The sequence below is a fragment of the Apus apus genome, chromosome 1, assembly GCF_020740795.1.
Source record: "Apus apus isolate bApuApu2 chromosome 1, bApuApu2.pri.cur, whole genome shotgun sequence".
Lineage (NCBI taxonomy): Eukaryota > Metazoa > Chordata > Aves > Apodiformes > Apodidae > Apus > Apus apus.
Genome location: NC_067282.1, coordinates 140,501,103 through 140,522,227, shown reverse-complemented (window position 1 = coordinate 140,522,227; position 21,125 = coordinate 140,501,103). Strand labels below are relative to the sequence as shown.

At 39.2% G+C, this 21,125-nt stretch overlaps 1 protein-coding gene across 7 annotated transcripts in view; it reads right to left on the bottom strand.

The window, feature by feature from the left end:
• Positions 1-21,125, bottom strand: part of MICAL3 (microtubule associated monooxygenase, calponin and LIM domain containing 3) — a 167,342-nt gene that overhangs the window by 92,439 nt on the left and 53,778 nt on the right. For all 7 annotated transcript variants that reach the window (XM_051609108.1, XM_051609103.1, XM_051609104.1 and 4 more), the window contains exons 2-12: positions 14,415-14,790; positions 8,607-8,814; positions 6,999-7,115; positions 6,209-6,310; positions 5,500-5,655; positions 4,833-4,933; positions 3,890-4,147; positions 3,183-3,298; positions 1,924-2,050; positions 1,329-1,422; positions 93-240 (exon numbers count right to left, since the gene is read on the bottom strand). In XM_051609108.1, coding sequence (XP_051465068.1) covers positions 93-240; positions 1,329-1,422; positions 1,924-2,050; positions 3,183-3,298; positions 3,890-4,147; positions 4,833-4,933; positions 5,500-5,655; positions 6,209-6,310; positions 6,999-7,115; positions 8,607-8,814; positions 14,415-14,678 — 1,691 coding nt within the window. In that variant the 5' untranslated portion in view covers positions 14,679-14,790. The remainder of the gene's footprint in view (positions 1-92; positions 241-1,328; positions 1,423-1,923; positions 2,051-3,182; positions 3,299-3,889; positions 4,148-4,832; positions 4,934-5,499; positions 5,656-6,208; positions 6,311-6,998; positions 7,116-8,606; positions 8,815-14,414; positions 14,791-21,125) is intronic.

Sequence of the window (21,125 nt, the reverse complement as noted above, 5' to 3'; positions counted from 1 at the left end):
CACAAATTCATTGCCTCAGTCTCCACACTATTAAGTCCAAATATCACTAACCTTCTGCTCTTCTCAGTTATTCGAAACAGGCAGTTACTCACATTAAGTCTGGACGGTATCTGTGGATAATGGCACACAAAGCTAGGCCACTTTTCCATGACATGGTGAGATCTGTCACATTTACACCAGCATATCCATCCGTCTGCCTCTGGCACCAATTAAGCAATTTACTAGAGCGAGCTACAGACTCTGTAAGAAATCACATTTTAAAGCAGAAATTAAAAAATTAAACTCATGCATCTAGAAAATAAAACCTTCATGTAGACAACAAGCTCCATCTACAATGAGCAATACATACAGAATTCCTTATATTTCTTTAAAGAAAATACTGTCTTAGCCATTTCAGATCCAATAAAGGATTTTTAATTCCCTGAAAAGTAATCATCTAGGTTATAACTTGCCAGGCTTTTCACCCTAGCCCCTGTAAAAGAGCCCCAGGAATTATAAAACAATTAGAAAGGCTTGTTTTAAACATGATCAAAAAGATATACAATAGTACAAATGCCCTCTAAAGCCCACATATACTATTTCTAATGGAAGAACTACAAAAGTACTTCTGCAACTTTTTGTCTTCTCTTGAAAGCTTCCCTTTTAAAGCACTGACCTGTTTTGACCTTGCTGCCTTACTGCAAGATCTGACAAGATTACAGCCTAAAGGGACATGGTTGCAGGCCAGAGAACAAATAAAAGGCTTCATAGCTATTCAGCAAAGTACCACTGTGAGTCCTCAGACACTATCTGGATACCCAAAGGCAAGGTGTGCGAAAGAAGACCAACATACCCCTCAGGGCACAGGCCAAGTACAAGACAGATACTGAAATGCTTATCACAAGGCATCTAACTTCCAGAATAATGCAAGCAAAGTGAGGCTTCATTTAGTTAAACTAAGAGATGACATTAAGTAAAAGAAAGAATTAACATGAAAAACTGCACAAGAAATACTTTGTTATGTTTGTAAGAATTCTGAGCTTGCTTATTGTTAGAGTGAACTCAGGCTAGGATTCTGCAGTCTAAAGAAAGACATTGTTATAAGATGAAGGAGATGAAAAAAATGATTGCTTAGAAACACCATTTTAAAGCAAGGAAATTAGTCAAACAAAAATATATTCACATGTTAATTGAAACTTGAAAAGCTGGAAAATCAGACCACTGATGAAACAATTGCTGGATATTTTTTCTAAACCAAAAGAGACTGGCTAAGTGATACTTTAGAGCCTTGCTGCTGCACTGATTCAGCTTCAGAATACAGGAAGGAACGGAGCAATAGCCAGGCCTACCATTCCGAGTCAACTTAGGCGTCCTGGAGTTCACAAAGTTCTCTATTTCCAAGTGAATGTCTTTCAAGTCTCCTGTATTATACAGGTGGCGTACCTGAAATAACACACAAAAATTACCAACATGCCATGCACCCAAAATCTATAAAGAAAGAGCAGGACAAGAAGGAGCCATCCCAAGGGACAAAAAGGCAGTACACTTATGCAGCCAAAATCTCTAATTCAAGAACCCCAGAACAAGAAAGAAATGACAGTCAGTGCTGAACAGCCCAGCTGGCTGCTGCTGCTCAGTGGATACCAAATTGCAGTGACTGACTGCTATACTACATTATTAAAAAGGAAAATGTATGTGTGTGCACACATATATAGATTTCACAGATCATTACAGCAAGTTTAAAACTGTCAAAATAAAAAACTCATAAGCAGGAATTCATTAAAAGTACAGAGGTCTACTCTTGACAGATGCATCTGCTTTTCACTGCTTCCATGCTATACTGCTGCATCAGGTCATTATTTGCTCCCAAAACATTAGCACAGCTTCAGCTAAGGAAAGACAATGCAGACTGCAAACATTCAGAAGCACCATTTGTACAGTTACCTGCTGTGGCCGTAAGAAGTTGACGTTGATATTGGGATACCGGGTGGCAGGATCGATGCTGTAATGGCTGAAGTTTTTACTCACGTTCTCAGGGGTGGTCTGAGGCAGCAGCCTATAAATGCTTTCCCTTGGGAAAATAAAATTTTAAAATACTTTTGGGGTTTTGTTTGCTTGTTTCAGGTTTTGTGGGTTTGGTTTTTGGTTTTGGTTTGTTTTTTTTTAAAGAGATGTATCACTACTAATACTGTTGAGTCAATCCTGGAGACATAAACATTCAGATCAGAAATCTAACCACTTCAAACACTGAATAGCTAAGTTGCAGTATAAGTGTATTAAAATCTGCAACTTAATACAACTCCATAAATCAAAAGGAGGGAAGAAAATAATACATTAAGCATAAGAAAGGGCTACACAGAAAGATCTTACTGCTGTCTGTAAACATCTAATGGAAAGGTGTCAAAAGATCCAAGTCTGGCTCCAACTGCAGCATTATTATCTTCACCATTTTGTAAAATTTAAACAAATATAACTTCAATATCCATTGTGCTATTTTTACCATTTAAAAAATGGTACCATGGTTCCTTGATGGTCAGAAGCTGCAGTTGCTGAAGTCTAAAACTGGTTCGATTAGACTTTGCTTTTAGTGCTCCATCTTTTAATCACCCAATTTCTGATCTCTAAACATAATCTTGACTCACCAAAACAACACTCAACCAAAGATGATAAATACATCAAGAACTCCATACTCAAAAGCAAAATAAGATGTTGTTTGGCCTACATGAAACAAAGTAATAAATTTAGAAGAACATAAAATAAAAACAGGTCTTAGCTCCCTTAAAAGAAAATCATAGATTATATTTACAAGGCAACAGGGGATGACAAGAATTTTTTGTCTCTGGTACTTTAAAGGCATGTACATACGTGTTCACCTTGCTTTTGAAAGGCTGGTGACAGTAAGGCAGGCTCACTTTCTCCATGCAATCTGAGTAAGCACTAAAAAAAAGACTGTCTAATCTGCTTTTAAAACCAGGACCAAGAACAGCTGAAACATTTCTTATTCCTCTATAAACACATAACAATTCATCAGCTTCTTGGGAATTTATTATTTTTTTTCAATTATACCCAGAAGCATCCTCTAAGAACAGGGAGAATTTTAATCTCCTATTCTGTCTATATAATTGTACTACAAGAAACTAAAATTAATTATAAGATGTTGAAGATTACATTAGAACTGAAAGTGCTTTCATTTTCTCTGTTACCTCTCTGCAAGAACTTCCAAAGGGCTAGCTCCAAGTGACCAACTTCGTACCATCCAAGCAGAATCCATTGCAGCCAAAAATCCTCTGGCTATTCCAGTTCCCATTGGCCAAAATGGCTAATATTATAGTTTACAAAAAAAGCAGAGAAAGGAAATGCATGTTAGGGAAAACTCCAAACAAATATCAAGAATATATTCAGATGGTAATCTGCTGGAAAATTGTAGCTCAGTAATTAGCTTGAAGCTTCACTCCTGCTGGGACAGGAGAAGCCAGATGTATGGTGAATTGCCCATAAGCTCCTCCCAAAGCCAATGTTCCTCTGTTTCCAACAATTCATAGCCTGGAGTGCCTCAACAGCTTCTCTTCAAGATCATACTTTTTAACCAACTACAAAATGCTAATTATTAACAGGCCTACAGTAGGTTCTACAGGGAGTCTAATTGTCCCAATAAGAAACAGATGAAACAGACATAACTTCAGAAAAAAAATCTGCATACATTTTCTTAATCAAAATTACTAGTATACTAAATATTTAGTTTTACCAACACCCTTGCCCTTCCTCCAAACCTCCCACTTTATTATCTAAGAAACAGCAGCTTTCCTTATAGTAATGATCTTATAGCAAGCACATACGGCAGTGATGGATGCAATGGCTTGTGCTTATGCTTCAATTCACTGCTTACACACAGTAAGTTTAAAACACAAACCTCTAAGAGACTGTCCCCAACCAGGGCCACAAGTAGCTGGTGGCCATTCTGCTCTCGCACCAGGGCTGCGTTCTCCGATGCATACATGCACGTGAAGTCAAACATGGCCACATCTGGCTGACCATAATGGTTGATGGCAAAGTCCAGCGATGGCAGCTGCTGATTAGTGGAGAAGTCAGCTGCTTCTCTGGCATAGTTAAGCAGAGCCTCCTGGTCTACATTCTCCCGGGAGAGCAATAATTCTGTGTCAGCATAATCCTGCAAAAAAGAGAAAATTAAAAATGAAATAGCCAACTCCACAAGCATATTTTAAGATTGGCATATACAACAGTTGGCATCACATCTACAAATCCACTGGCAAACATTTGCCTTCTAATTCCTTTAATTCCTATCTATGTTTATGCTTCCAAGAGCAAATTTGTCAGTCTTTTTTACTGCACACGGGGAATCAGTCGTACTAGCATTTCTGACTATAAAAGAGTTAGAGAAACTACTGATCATTTCTCATCACACACTTCAGACAAAAGGCACAAGCCCCCAATCCTTATTTTTTCATTTGTGGCCAAACTACTTTCAAATCAGCTTCTGTAAGACTTAGAAGTATTTCCAACGCTTCCTTCGCTTCCTGCTGTTTCATTCCCATAAAACAAGGCAGGTCAAGTAAGCTATCAGAGGTTGTTTAAGCATATTTTATCTTAACATGAAAGAAACCCCTAAATCTTCAAAGGAATACAAATTTTGAGAATATATATATCTTGTAACACTCTTCTGATGGCCCAAAATACTTCAGAAGAGCATTAACCATGTATTATTGGTGGTTTAAACCACACCTGTACAAAAACATGTAGTGAAAGAAAAGAAGGTTTCCCTTCTTTCATCATACCGAAAGTAAATTGTATGAAAGTTTTACTTTAAAGAGAGTATAGGAAAAGTTAATACCCACATGCCGTATCACTCCTTTTTCCAGCAAGCTCTGTTTTTTGGCAGTCATGACAAAGTAGTGTGTATCATCTTTGTAGTAGACAATGTTCTCCAAGTCAATACCTTGTGGTAGAACAAAAGAAGTGGAAGGAACAAGTTACATATTATGTGTAACACAAGAGCTCTCCAGGAAGAAAGTAAATTGAAAGTATGTGTTTAGAAAGCTTTAAAGAGAGAATGTCAACCAGCTTTCTTCCATGCTTTTGCTGACTTTAAATATGAATCTTCAATAAAACCACAAACAGCACATTTCACTTGCATACAGCTACCCCTTTAAAAATACATTTATCATAACTCTAAGGTTTGCATTAAAATGTGGAGTTCAGGAAACTGAATGCAGGATTCAGACTTTTCCTATTCAGGGCTTATATTTCCTGAAAACCTCCAGGGAAATAAGTTCTCTACTTCTGAACAAAAGTGACACACATCTCAATGATACACATCTGTTTTATGGAGATGTACAGAACAGCTGTAAAAATTGGGAAGTCACATTTCAAAGAGAGATAGCAATGACTGACTTCCTTGCACAAGATGTTCATTTTTTTTGATTAAACATGATGTTTGAGTTACAAAGTTGTAATAATAAAGACAAATAGTTTTCACTGGAAATCTGTCAACTGCTGGCAAACCTGTGGCTTCCCGTAGATCCTGGAAGAACTTCTGGTTGAATATGAAGGCCACACCGCTGATCTCTTCTACTTTGGCTTCCGCTGTGGTGTTGCGATTGATGAAGTTTGCTGTGATAGCAATTGCTAGTTTACCACGGAACTCTTTTCTACGAAACCCTACGGGAAAGATAAAGAAGTCACACTGAAAAACAGAGCACACCTTCAGAGAAGGCTCAGCATGCCACAGACAGCTGCCCCCACTAAAAAGAGAGAATGGATCTGACAAATTAAAAACTCCTTCGCAGAGACAGCAACAATTGCTTAATCAGAAAAACAAAAGCTCTTGTTTAGGGAAAAAGCTCTCCTATCCTTCCTAACTCGTTTCCACAAATTGAAACTTGCATCAAAAATATTAACATTCTCAACTACACAGAATAATACTCAACACTTCAATTACTACTCCCAAAAGTAAGAGCTACAACACCACTCAACTGCACAAATAAAATGTTGGAAAAATTATCCAGGTCAAAACACCTCATTCCATTGCTAGTAGATAGAAAGAAGAAAAAGACAACCCACATCTTTGATACAAATTGATTTTTACAGGGACTTCTAATCTCCCCTTTCACTAGTCAAATGTCTTTCTATATTTTGATGGGGATGTTAAAGGCCATTTTTGTTCTAACTAACTTAAGCTCTATTTGAAAGCAAATTACGGACACATCATTACCTTCTAAGGTGTTCCTCCTGCCATCCCCTCCAATGATCACTTCAAACTCATACTCAGATACTGGATGGGTTTTTGGGTGGACCAATGCACGCCAACCTATTCCTGTTGATAAACTCCAAGTTAATAACAATATAAACAGTGCTCAAAACAGAACAAATACATAAAACCACTTCTTACTATCCATAATCCCTTCCTCATATGGTCCACTAATGATATGCTGGCAGGACATCTACATTCTTGACAGGACTTTGGTTGACTTGAACAGCTACTGTGTGAATCAGAGGCAGAGACATCAAATAAAAACACACTGACTATTGCCTTTAAGGATCTCCTCAACCTTTCGAGCTTCTCTATTATCTATTCTATTACTAGGATGCCAAAAAACTCTCATGGCAATCAGAGAGAACAGGCTTCACTAAGATACAAAAAGCATAACATGGATAATTTGCTCATATAAATGCCTTCAGTGTATACAAGGAAAAGGTATCTTCTATGTGGAATAGGTGTCAATATTTTAGGAGCAGTTATGATCTACCATATAGACCATGTGTCCTGGTCTATTTCTGTGTAATACTTCGGGTGATTTTTGCTTTATATAGTAACTAATTTGGATTTGTTACTAAAAAGAATGAATCCTACTAAAAATTCAAGTAAAAGTGTAAACATAATTACTGTCATTAATGGAGCTTGAGGAAAGGACTTAAGAGTAATAAGCAAGGTTAAGGAGCAGGAGTTTGCGTATCCTGCCATAACTTCCCCTTTCTCTACTACCCATTTCAGTGCTACTTGCTTTCATTCTCCTGATCCTCTGGAGGGTAAACAAGCCCCTGAAATTCCACATTGACATGGATTTCTATTCCCAAGATCAAGGCAACCTTCAAAAGGATAAGCTGGAGCTGACGGATACCTGCAGAAAAAAGAAGACAATCAGGAAAAATAAAAAACTCTAAGTGCCCACACATCTCTCTGACATTACTGATAAACTGACTTAAAGGCCAGCTGCTACTTTGTTTTTCCCAGTGTTCGCAGCACTTCATCCAGGTAGCACTGGTGTGTAATACCATCATGAGCCACGAAACTACTACACAGTTGAAACCTCAGCCTTTTTCAAAGAATAAAAGTAAATAATTTAATTTTTTTTATATACATTTCACTCCCCAAATCAGCAAAAAATGAAACCAGAACATGCACTGAAGGCAAGTGAGGGAAGAGTGCACAAGCAGAACTGCACTTTTGTCACAGATGGCAACTACTCATTTGATCAGCCTAGCTGTAATACTGAACTGCAGCTTCATCTTAACACCTCTGGGTTAGTGAGGGCATAATAAGTTCCTCAAAACCTCTTTCCTCTTCAGTGAATGCATGTAGTGGGTACAAAGAGGACAGTGTGCAAACTCTATTAATTTGAAGGAAGACACCTTACTCTTACGTTTCAGATACTGAAATTAAGAAATGCTCCACCTAAACACTAAATGTCAGCTGTACTGAGATACAAAAGAAGACAACATGCATAAAGTACTGGAATAACCAAAATTACAAGAAATTGAAGGGAAAAAGGAATCTGCAAGACGGACATTCCAAAGACCTTCCGCTATCAGGACTCCTTGGTAAAACAAACAACACCAGCACCACACCTGTTTTTGCTTTGGACAAGAAGCCAAATCTTATATATTGTTTGTGCCACATTATACTTCACAGTTACACCCAGTGGAGAACACAAACTGGCGGGCAAAACCTGACTGTGCCATGAAGAGTAAATTTGGGGAAAAAAAGAAAAATTACTTCTGCTCCACTAAATAATTCAGCTTTCAAAGGAGACTGACTTCTCAGAATTTGAGAATCATCAAAATTAAAATTACATTTTAATATGTAAACCTCTATTTAATCAAAACTTATTCAGAGGCTCTCAGTGTTCTTGAAAATATCTTCATCACTCTTCCAAAAATTAACCAAAATTGTTCTTCCTTATCAGCTTTCACAAGAATGTTCAAAACCATTCTGTCATTTTTCTTATTATAAGTCACTTACAATGCTGTAAAGAAACACAACAACGTGGCAGCTGCAGAAATTTAACAGCAAAAATACGAAAAATATCCATTAGAAAAATGTTTGAACATTAAATGTACTTTTCAGTTTAGGAAAAAGATATGCCTTGAAAAGTAAGAGGTATAAAAGAGGACAGATACGCATTGCATATGTGATCATCTCATGGCACAATGTATTTCTTTCATGTCTAGTAAGAAATGTACTATGCAAAGGTAATGCTGAATTGTACCGTAAGGACTTGAGAGCAGTGACTGGTGTTGACTGACTTTCAATGAGTTACCCCCAGGCCCTCACCCAGCTTTCCCCTGTGAAGAACAGAAGTGCTGCTGTGTCTTGCAGCGGCTGTACTTACTGATATGGTCTATGGATCCTGCGCAGAATTTGCCGTAAAACTTTTTGGCGCCAAGGCCCCTCAAGTCATGTATGGTGAACGGCCACAAATGCAGCACATTATTGCGGGAAAAGGCATCCCTCTTTTCTATGACCACCACCTTGGCTCCTAGGAATGATAGGTCGATGGCTGTACGAAGGCCACAAGGTCCAGCCCCAATTATCAGACACTGCAAAACAACCAGCACAGAGTAACTTTACAGTCCTAGGAGGAGAAAGATATTTTTACCACAGCTTCCAGGCATCCCATGGCTCACAGGAGTAAGTGCTCTTTGTCTGCGGCATAGGCTGAAATTTGAGATCACTCCTCCTATTGCCACCTGCCATGCTTAGCCACTGATACTTGAAAGCAGTTACTGCAACCTGAAAATGAAGCATATCACAGAGCAGCGCAAAGTCTGGAGAAGCAGGCAAGTCGTCTGCCTCTTCTAAACCCTTGCTTTAAGAACTCTCCAAGCTATGTAAGCACCTGGAGAAGAGCAATGTTTCAGGAACATCACTGAACACCACAGGAATGGTTGAGGCAGGTAAGTACAAGAGCTCATGTTTTTATAAGCATCATCGTTTACAGTAGCACAGACAGTATTCAAGCCCGAGCATTAACTTAGGCCTATGCTGGTGCTTCTACTAGTGCAGCAAAGGAAAACTTCAGGAGCGTAAATACAATGTAAATATGAACTTTGTGTGACTAGACAACTTTTATGAAAATGCTTTTTCCAACCTAATCTTTGTCATATCAACCTTTCATCTTCCCTCACCTTTTTCCATGCTACTCACAAACATTATCAGAGCCTAATAAACAACCTGAGAATGTAAAATACTTACATATCTAGGGTTGGAAGTACTTTCACAGAAACAAAAGATACAGCAAGACCATTTATTTTAAGGTTAAAAAAACAAGGTAGTCAGTTGACAGTTCTTACCCACAGAAACTGAGGTCCACATAGAAAGCTGGCATGGTTACGTGCATTCACAGGAATGTAGTACACAGTTCATGCTGTCCTATCATTTTTGTACTTTGATTTCTATTGAGTATAAATCAGACCCATAGAATAAAGACCTTGCCATACCGGTGACTGCTGTGGCCATGTTAGTATTCTCCAGATCCTTACATACCCTTATGGCTGGACAACAAAGAACTTTGAGAAACTCTTAAGTATGCTAAAACATAACCAGAACCCCACCTTCTGATAAAAAGCCCATCCCAAAGCAAAGCTCTTTGCCTTTCATCATCCCTATATGCCAGTATTTGCAGGTTGCCACATTTTCACTGGTTATTCTCTGGGGTATAAATTCTGCAAATGATGCAAAAATGCAAATACAAAGCCTGAATGAGGAGCAGAACAGTACAAGTTACAGCAGTGACAACATAACAACTGACACACAAATTCAAAGTAGCACTACAGTATCAGATAAGAAGTCACATAAATCTGAGGGCTGTGATCCAAGTCCAGAGGAAAGGGAAGAGAATAATAACAGCACTGTCTCTTTAGTACCTTCAGGAACTTGAAGGCATATGGGAGAAAAGGCAAGCCCAATGACTGAGTTACTAAAAATAGACTTGTATATTGAACAGGTGTTCAACTTGTCATTTGTTAAAAGTGATAATAAATTAGGATCTAACATATTCTCCTAATTTAATATAATTTTCTTTTAGGGTAAGTATAATTCTCAAACTTAGCCTTTCTTTTTTTAAACTTGTAAGAAAATTAGCTGAGCATATAGATTCAGGTAATAATTTTGCTCATTTGAAAACTACAATTCTCAAAGAGAGTGGATTCAAAAAGCAACAAAACTACACTGACTTGGATGACTTGCTCTTTGGTAACCTTCCCAAATAAAATAGTTACTATGAAGCACACAACAGCAAAGGAATTGTACCAAAATCCGAGTATTCAAACTCAGGTCTATGCAATAAATTAACTGTAATTATGTCATAGAAACATAAAAACATTTTTTTCTCTACAACCTCCCCCCATCCCCAAACAAGGATGTGTTAAGGTTACGTTTAAGATTCTGGATGTAAAACATGACAGTCAGTTAAGTAATTCCTGACCAAAGCTGCCCTTTTTTTTTACCATCACAAAAATATTAAAATTATGTTGTTATAAAACACAGAGAGTTTTAAGCACATTTCAAAGCAGAAGAAAATACTCTGCTCCCCTTTCTACCTCTTAACACTTTTTCCAGTTCCAGATTTCCCATAGAAGCCTACCTTCTGACACTCTCACAGGCAGCAGTAACTACTAGAGATGACAAGTACAGCCAAGTAAACAAAGGCAGCTATTGCTGTCCCTTGTTCCCTTTCCCCATAATGATTCCAAGTAACTGCTGCAACTCCATGCACTAAAGCTGTCTCACCCCTCAGAAACACTTCTTGTTCAGGATCCTTCAGACAGATTATATTAAGTTTTTAGTAACAACACTGTGGTAATGGAACATTAAATGCAAACTGAAATCTTGTATTCTCTGTATAACCAATTAAGAGAGAGGGTCATTTATAACTATTTACATCTGAACAACCCATCATGTCCAAGTCTTGCTTTCATAAACTCTTATTATCTGAATTCTGGTTAACCTGGACCCTGGCCATGAGATGCACTAACTACTGATCAACTCCAGTCACAGCACTTCACTCCGACCAATTTTTAAATGGGCAAGAGCAACACTACAGAGAATAAGAACTTCAAAACTGGTGTATGTTCAAGCATATAGAAGCTGAGCTTTCTAAAGAAATTACTGACTTCAGTTTTGGTAACACGGCTAAACACCTCATTTTAAATTGTTATCTCCACATCCATGCTTAGATTTCTGTATTTTTTTTAATTCGTGGTTTGCAAAATACATTAAACATTAGGAATATAAAACTAAGTAAGATAGGAAACATCAGATCAGATATGAAGTAGTTCTCTTAAGGCCTCTACTTTGAATAGTTACGATTAGCTCTTAAGAATTAAATAGAAACATTTAATGGCAGATATTATTAGGATAGGAGACAAGTAGTTAAAAACATATGAAAAACAAAAATAATACATATCTTTATTTCTTCATATTAAAAATTTCATCTAACTTTATATGCAAAGCCATACAAAAATAAATTATCACGTGTATTCTTTAAAATGTATTAACAAAAAAATGAACCAGATTTCAGTTTTCTTCAGCTACTAATTTCACTACTCAAAATGGTATGAATTCCAAATCCACAGCCCTATACATTTCTGGGTTGAGGCAGAGGCAGTGCCACCTTTAATCTATTCACCATCCACTCATTTTACTTGTCTTTTTATATAGCATCTCACCAACAGCTTCTTAGAAACACTGGCAAACTACTCTCTGGCTTGCTTTACTTCCTCCTTTCCATTGCTCTCTTTCTTCTCCCTGTTACCCATAAAGGACAGAAGCCATGCAATAAGTCCTCCCTTTCCTCTAGGAGAGGCTAGTTCAGTGCCATCACTGACATGTCCCCTGTAATCATTCCCTAATCCCACTACTATGGTCCTTCTACCAACACCAGCAAGTTGTGAGGTTTCTCTCTCATTAAAGGTGGGAAGGTCAGGCATGACCCTGTGAGTGTCTCTGTTTATCTCACCACCATCCTGTCTCCAAGACTACCATGTGCCACTTCTACAATAATTCTTTTGATCCCATTTCTCCAATTCCACCCTATACTTTCTCTAGCTTGGCTTTGGTGCACAAAATAGACTAAACTTTTGGATTATACAAAAACTTGAGGTGGTTTGGGCCCAACACGACATCAAAGGAACAGCCCCATGGCCAACACACTCTGGGATGAGGAGGACAAAGCTCATGGGTTGAGACAAAGGAGAAGGAGGGTTCTTCACTAATTAAGGTCCTGGACAAAACCAACTCAACTTGGGGAAAAAATAAGAATTTAATTTCACGCTAATCAAACACACACAACACAAAGAGCAGGGCTTGCATATGTTACCCCACCCCTCCCTTCTTCCCAGGCCCAAATTACTTTGTTCCTGATTTCTCTCCTTCCTCACCCCCCAGCGGCACAGGGGGACAGGGGATGGGGTCTAGAGTCAGTTCATGGGCTGGTGGTTCTTGCCATGCTATCCTCCTCAGGAAGAAGGATTCCTTACAGTCCTTCCCTGCTTTCCCATGGGAGAGAGTCCTCCACGAACCTCTCCTTCATGAGTCCTTCCCACGAGGTCTGGAGAAAGTTGCTCCAGCCTGGGCTTCCCAGCGTCACAGGGTCCTTCAGGAACAGCCAACTCCCCTGGCACTGGGGTCTTCCACAGCTGTGTAATGAGAGTCCACTGGCAGCAAATCCACTGGCCACAAAATCCAAGTCCAGTGGCCAAGTTCACCCCTCCTTGCACCTTCGGGGAATGTTTCCACCAGGTTCCTCCACAAGTGCAGGGGGACAGCTGCCATCTCACCATGGGTTGCAGGGAAACTTCTGCTCAGGCACCTTTTTCCCCTTCTTCCTCACCAACCACCAGCACCCCTCTCCTTCCCCAGCACAGCTCTTCTCCCTCAAGTGCCCCTCTGCTCAGGTGTTATAGCTGTTATTTCATATGTTAATCGCTGAGGAGCATCTATTGTTCCTCTAATGGCTCCTTGGCTGGTTTTGGAGCAGGGGGAGCTTCTCAGCTTCTTACCAGAGCCACTCCTGTGGCCCTTCCCCCACTACCAAAACACCAACCAAACCAAATCAGAAGAAACCTCTACAAACTCTTTACTTACACATCACTCCCTAGTATGTGTTACCCCTTTTACCCACTTCTCAGCTGCACTTGAGATGTTTTATATACAGCTGGCTACATCTATTTCCTGAAAGTGTGTCCTTTCCTGATTTATTTTAAGACTCCATACTTCTCTATGTCCTCAGCAATTCTTTCAGAGCAGCCTCTTAAGAACTTCCCTTGTTTCTTCCACTCCTGCACCCCCAACTTCCCACAGGGCTTTCCCAGTCATCTCTACCACCTTCCTCCTCAATTTGCCTTTGCATTGTCTCATTCACTGGCCCTGCTTTAATCAGCTTCTCAGCACTGTAGATTCACAGAACTTTTCCAGCTCAGAGTTGACTACTTTTTGTCCAAACTAAAATCTCTACTTCTCTGACATCTCCTCATGGTTGCCCACTTGTCGGTCATGATAAAGTGGAGCTCTAACATCCTTCTAAACTCACCACACCACTTCCCTTCCAATAAGTGCTACAATCAGTCTTCTGAATGTCTTTCCTAGCTGGATATCAGCCTCCATTCATATATATATATTATTTTTTCCAGTATCCTCACAACCAAGCACTTTCAAAGTCATACACTCATTCTTCCCTTAAAGCTCTTCTTCCATGTTGCATCTCTATTATCAATGCTACCTGTTCTTCAATGTTAACAAATACAGGCCTGCCCACCAAGATTCAGAGCCCAGATGCAAAATCACTCTTTTACTCTGTTTCTTCAGAGAAGTTAAAATACCTCTAAATTCTTCCACAGCTTGCTCAATCTCTCTCATTGAAATATAAGCCACCTGTCCTCATTTCACAGCCTTCAATATCCTATTTCAGTTCTACTCAATACATTTCATTCGAAATAAGTCCACTTCCTGAATCCAGTTAATGCAAACTGCAGTTAACTTATCAGAAAACCAATTTTGAATCTTTCCACATGATTTCAATAGTTCCCTGTGCTTATACTAACACCAAGCAAATATCTTTCTACATCAAGACATTTTTATTTTGTATTCCAGAGACAAACTGGGTAATAGTTATCTTTACCACCATGAAGAAACTTCTTACCTTGGTATTGGCGCATGCTTTCCCCTTCTTATAGTCCTTATGGCTGCCTCTTTTATCCAATTTGGCCCATAAGGCTTTGGCTTTCCAGTAATTTAGCTTGGACTTGAGTTTGTGATAGAAAGAACGATAGTCCTTGGGTTTTAGTTCTAGATAGTCACAGAGCTCCTGGAAAGCCTTAAGAGTCCCCTTGCAGGTTGAAGCCTGGACAAATCTGTCAAACAGAACATGAGCCTGGTTCACCTTCTCATTCTTACTTTCCTCCATGCTTCACACTTCACAGCTGCCCTGAAGGGCAGCTGCTCTCTTCCAGTCTGCCAGATTTCCCGATGTTGCTCTGCTGAGCCACTTTCACCTCTGGCTTACAAGCATTATTAACCTATAAAATAAAAAGAAGAAAATGTAACTGAGTTTGCACTTTTCTTTCCTTCCCAAAATTTTGTCTAAGCCTGCTGAACTGAGAGCCCAGATTCTAAGTAACTAATAAAGCTTCGGTCCTAAATAAGCCACTGTTCAATATCTCAAGGAGTCCTGCCTAAGTTGACTGAAGCAGAACCTCCCAAAGCTCACTGAACCTCACTTCAGTGGTGAACTCATCTCTTGTTAAATCACAAAATACTTTACCCAAGCCAGTCCCCCATGAACTTTTATCAAAACTCACTTCACAGTAACAACAAAATACAAGTAAACAGGCATATGCGATGTAATGTTTGCAAGTTGGCAGAGGTTTTAAAACAAATGATAGACTTACTAATGCAGCAGTCACTGTGATAACCAAATCACTGTGGTAACACCCCAGTAATGGTTACATGCTTGTCTTAAAAACACTACTACCAAAGTACTTTAGGAACTGGTATTCCACCAGTAAAATAAGTTCTGGGTCCTCATTCTAAAATGATATGTCTTTGCTCATGATAAATAGAGAAGAGGAAAGAGGCCGGCACAGCACAAGCAGGTCATCTCTGTCAGAGTCCTTGCAAATACTGCTTTTTTACAGTGACGTAACAAACCCAGTGATGGCTTCTGCAACCCTAGAAAGAAGGTGAAACTACTAATAGCTATCAAATTCTTAAGAACAGATGTCAAGACTGAAAAAAAAGCCTGTCTGTGTCACATTAAGAAGTATAAACATTTGCCTTATCTAGAGGTTATGCTTATACTCATGCTGGTAAGTAAGCAGCCTAAGAGCGAAACGTGGTCAATGCATGATTCTTGTGAGAGTCTCATAGTAGTTCCCCTAATTTGTGGTTTTCAGCTTCTTTTGATACGCAGGTCCCTAAAATGTAGGTGGTAGTTGGGGTCTTCAGCAGATTAAATACACTGACAGGGAGTGTCTTGCTATTTAGTTACTTTTCTGGGATTCCTAAACAGAAGCCTACAGACCTACAGAATTATTTGGATCAAAAGTAGCAGATTTTGTTTAAAGAATAGGTATTTTCTCTCTCTCTTTTATATAAAATAAAGCTGTTTCTTCCTTTTTTACATACTAGTTACTACATACATATAATAGTCTGCTCTCTAAGAAAGAATAGTTCTGTTTGTCTTCAGATAAAAGGGCAGCATGTGAACATACGTGGGAACTATGGAAGTGAAAGCATTTGAGGTGCTTTTTGTCCTTTGTTTTGTTTTTGGGTTGTTTGTTGGTTTTTTTTTGTTTTGTGGTGTGGTTGTTTGTTTGTTTGTTTGTTTTTTGCAAAGGACATTAAGGTAAAAAAGGAAATATGTGGACTTGGATAAAACCTTTTAGGTTCTCACCAGCTCTTTTCCTGCTTCCAGCAGACAGGAAGCCAAGTCAAACATTACAGCTCATGTCTCTTCCCCTCCCATATGACAGTTCTGCAGCAGTTTATTTGGGCACTCCTGTATTTCACCCTAAAATGATCTTTATTGCTTACATTTAGAAACAGCAAAGGAGACCTGGAAACCTTTGATAAAGCCACAAACTGTTTGTTATTGAAAATAAATGTAAATTTCCCACAGAAGCTACAGTACAGCAATGGTTATATTGGAAAATGTGAATCTGTCTTTATCAGGACGACTGCCTTAGAGGACTCAAAACATACAAAGCTGTACTTCTAACTGGCTGGTAGTGATGCCATATCCACAGTACTGCTCACTAAGCAGGATGGAACTAACTGCTTTTCTTATTTTTATCTCAACTTCACTGTTGTGAAGCTGGAAATGTGCTCCAGGCTTGAAACTCAGGGTAACTACTGCAGAGGTCTAAGGCACTGTGCTTTAAGCCTGTGTTTCCTCTTCTGTTCTCAAGAAGAATGTCATAAAAAGCTCCAACAACTCACCTCTTACTCTGAAGGAATCATTTCAGTGCATTTGTGAAATACAGATAAAACAAAACACCTGCAGTCTAAAGCCCAATGCCTCAGTAATCTCAACGTTGTAAGCTGAATACTATTTTGTGTTACACTTCCCTCACTTCTTGCACCCCACTCTTACCACCCACTCACTTTACACCATTGCTTCAGGTGACTGACACTTCCTAAGAAAGAAATACAAGTTATATGACCTAAATACAGTGCTGTGGTAGCTTAAGTCTGCCAGTCCGCAGTCCATTACTGATTTATCCAGATGTAAGGACAACATAGGTTTAATTTCTTACTCTTGCTTCTACTGTACTCTTTCATCACAGGATTGAAGCAGCATTGGTTCTGCACTGCTCAGAGAGATGCCAAAGTTAAAATCCAAGCTACTTTCATTCTAGCACCTTACTGCTATATGTTCAAGGTTTGCCAAGCCAGGAGACAAACCTTTAAAAGCAGGTAATTTTATGCAGCACCACCCAAGCAGCACGTTAATACAACAGTTCTGCCAACCTCCATTTCATGCAGGCTGTGAAGTCAGTTATGCCCACAGGTCAAATACAGACGCTTCAGTCACTGCAATCAGTCACTCCCTAGAACTCTGCATTCCTGATGTAAACACCCAAAGCCCTTGGAACCCGCGAGCAACACGTCAGAGATCATGGAAATTACAGGAGGCAAGGCAAGGGCAGGCAAGAATTATTTGCCAGGTTTCCCGGGTATTTGTATGTCTCTCGGCTATTCTGCAAGTCTGCAGTATCCTGCATGTTTTGTCTCGAGGCAGCTGATTGCTGACTCAGAAGCTCTGTGAATTCCTTGGCTGGAGTGTTGGGAGAAAGACAAAGCCCATGAAAAAACCGGCATGCAAGAACAGTGTTGGTGTTGCTATTTACAATAATAGCATGAGGTTGTCACTGACTCATGACTGCAAGTACACTCAGGATCTCCAGCACTTGCCCAGGACAAAAGAAATCAATGAAAAACAGAGACACAGGCAATTGGTAATTCCAGGTAGTGGTTCCTTCCCACAGTCACCAGATGCAGGAACATAAACATTTTACCAAACACATATACGAAAAAAAGGTCCAGTGCCCACCTTCTGTCAAATGAAGAGATAGGAAGACGCTTTGCAAATGAAACACACAATGAATTTGGCTGTACAAATTCAACTTTCTGCAGAAAGTGTTGCAAATGGAAGGCTCCTATATTCCCTGCCGAAACACCTCCATTATAGGAGTCACCCTCCCTACACATTCCACTCTGATTTTGTTAAACGTGCTCATTCAACTAATGACTTGAGCCTAGAAAAATAAAGTATTATGGGGATGTATTTTCCAACATTATTCTACTTTTTTTTCCAGTTGAAACTATTGGCTTAATTCCATCCAAACTCATAGGTTGTTCTGCCCAGCTTAAAACTCAAATTATTTTGAGTGAATAAAATATTTGCCAAAGCAACTGCCCAGCTCCACTTCAGTGCTGATTTTCTGAGCAGAACATAAATACTTTTTTATATTTTGTTTACTCACAGCCAGGCAAACACCACAGATATACCCTTGACAGACAAATCTCTGAAAAGTCAGAGATCAAAAAACTGCATCACTCTATGGAATCTGAAAGCAAGTTGGTCCATTAATCATGAAACTACTGACAGCTCCAACAGCCCAGATTTCCACTGATTTAATCCTTTCCCTAAATGTCCACTTCCCCAGCAACATTCCCTATGCCCTTGTATCCCTTTCATGGCCCCTCAGCTTCTGCCTAAGTGAGTGCTCTGGAAACTCTTGAGATTACAGCAGTACCTAGGCAGCCATACACACTTGCAACTTGGCTAGCAAAAGCCTAAGCACAGATTATTGTTAAGCTTATGCTGCAGACAGTGGGGACACCTATTTTTGTCTCTCTGCTCCACCCAGCCTCCAGTTCTCTTGCAGGAAATCAATTACCTTTGAGACTCTTACTCCCCATCAAATCTGGATGAAATTATTCAGAAGTTATTAAGGATGAACTGAAAAGCAGATGGACAAACAGTTCAGTCCTGTAAATCTCCCTTCTTTAGGAAGCCACACTAAAAATATTCTTTATTCCAACAAATGAAAAATCTGTTTTAATTTCCAGGACTCCGTTTCTTTTACTTTGAGCTGTAACTAAAGAAGTGGGCTTCACTATGTTATGTTTATGGCTTTCTAAGTGATTACAGTTATCAAAAAGTGCACGTTTAGTGCAGCAGTAAGACTGCAGAACAGATGGCAAAGAGAGGATAATTTTGACAAGAAAAGCTAAAGCCAGAACTGGCAATTATTTTATCTCCATGTTATGCAGACAAGGAATGGGAAAGCAAAAGGACAAAAGCGTGGTTGCCATTGTTTGCAGCTTCCCTTTTATACCAGATGGTAAAAAGGAGCATTAGCAGTGTTCACAGTATGTTTTAAGATAGTATTTAGATCTGCTCCCATTCACAAAATTCAACTCAAGCAAATAAGCTGGCAAAAAGATGTCTGCATTTTAATACTCTTATGGAACGTGCCCACCATACGGGAGTGAGTCTTGTGGGTCTCCACCCCTTTCTTGTCTACTCCCTGTCACAAGCCAGGACAAAGTGAACTTGCTTGCAAATTCAAGAACCCATTCTTAAGAAAATCAAACCACATATACAAAGAGTTCAGAGTTATCTCAAAAAAAAACTCAATCCAGTAATGATTTGAAAAGAAATGCAAATTCTATTCCAGAGCATGGAAACATACAAATACAGAAGGAGTTACATATAATATTTTGGTTCCCAAATTCATATCAAGGTACTGAATAAAAACTTGTACGTTGTTCGTTACTAACCATTTCTTAAGTGCCACAACATGAGTACTGAAAACATCAGAGCTACAGAATAAAACCTTTTATCTATACAAATTCAGCAAACATACTGTTCTGCTGCTCTGTCATACAAGACTGATCAGAGCATAGTCCCTGTGCTGAATTAACACCGACATAAAGAGTCCAAGACACAGATCCCCTGTTTAGAAGAAAAAAATTATACCGAGGAAGAGGTAGCTGCCCTCTTATGATAACAGAATAGCAGGCCATCTGGTTAGCTGTCATACTGTAAGACAAGCTTCAAGAAGAACAACTGGCTTAAATTCCTGACAGAGCCACACACTAAAATGATCCCTCATAGCACAAACCTTCACACTGGGTGACTAGTAACCCATACAGTGATTCCATTCTCACCTAACACCAACTGACCAGCTGTACAACTGAGAAGCTGGGACATCCTTTACATCTCAGAACTGTCACTATGCAGTAAAGAAACACGGTACTCTACATGCATAGCAGAAGACAATTTATTTCTCAAATAAGCAAAAGTGCTTTTATTTCAGTGGTAGAAAAATATTAAGTCCCGCTATAATAAAAACTCTCAAGATAATTTTTGGAGCATGGCCATTACTGCAGCAAGTCAAAGCATCAACACTTCCCTTTACAGGCCTCCCGAAATCCAGTGACATACAACAGCAAAGGCTCCATTTGTTATCTGGGTGGTGAAATCCATACATCTCCCACAAATCCTCCTGAGAAAACACAAGTCCTTAAAACACAATTCTGCCTGTTTCAATATAGAGAGCCCACAGTCTATTACCATTCTAAATACAGAGCATACACCCCACACTGCAGGCAGTCAGACCATGGGCATTTTCTGATGAGTAACGCATACCCCACTTCTAACTGTATAATCATTTCGTACTAGGTGAAGGTGACTTCACTACCAGGCTGAAGCACAGGGACACTTCTCACACCGCCACTTACCAGGGCAAGAAAGTTTAATGTTATTCCCCCACTTGAAGTGCTTTGAAACTGTTCCTGATGTCACATTTCAACAAAGATATCTATCCTAAAGTTAATTCCTATCCAGTTTTACAAGCTGGACTTCCCCAGAGTTTTTTCAAACACTATCAAACATCTGGAGGAAAGCCCCTATACCAAAATCTCAAAGAAATTACTGAAATGACACTTCACAAAAATTTATTTCCTGATTTCTTTCCTAATTTGTTTTCCCTAATTTTTCTTAATTTATTTTATCCACATTTTTCAAATGCAGATAAAGCAATTAATTCACCTTAGCACAGAAAGACATACCAGCCTTTGACATCATATAGGACATGGATTGATTTATCTTTCTGAACCAACACACTATGCCACTAGAAAATAAAAGTTTTCAGAAAAGCTTTACTAAGAATTAGAGAAGAGCATTGTTCTGACCTGATTAGAAGTGTTGAGCACAACAAGACTGAAGGCTACAAGCACACTATAACAATCTCTGCAGCCCAACCAGCCAAGTCCCCTGAGACCTTCAGGTTTTACCAGCACACTGATCACCCCAAGCCATTCCATGACACATTTTTTTTAT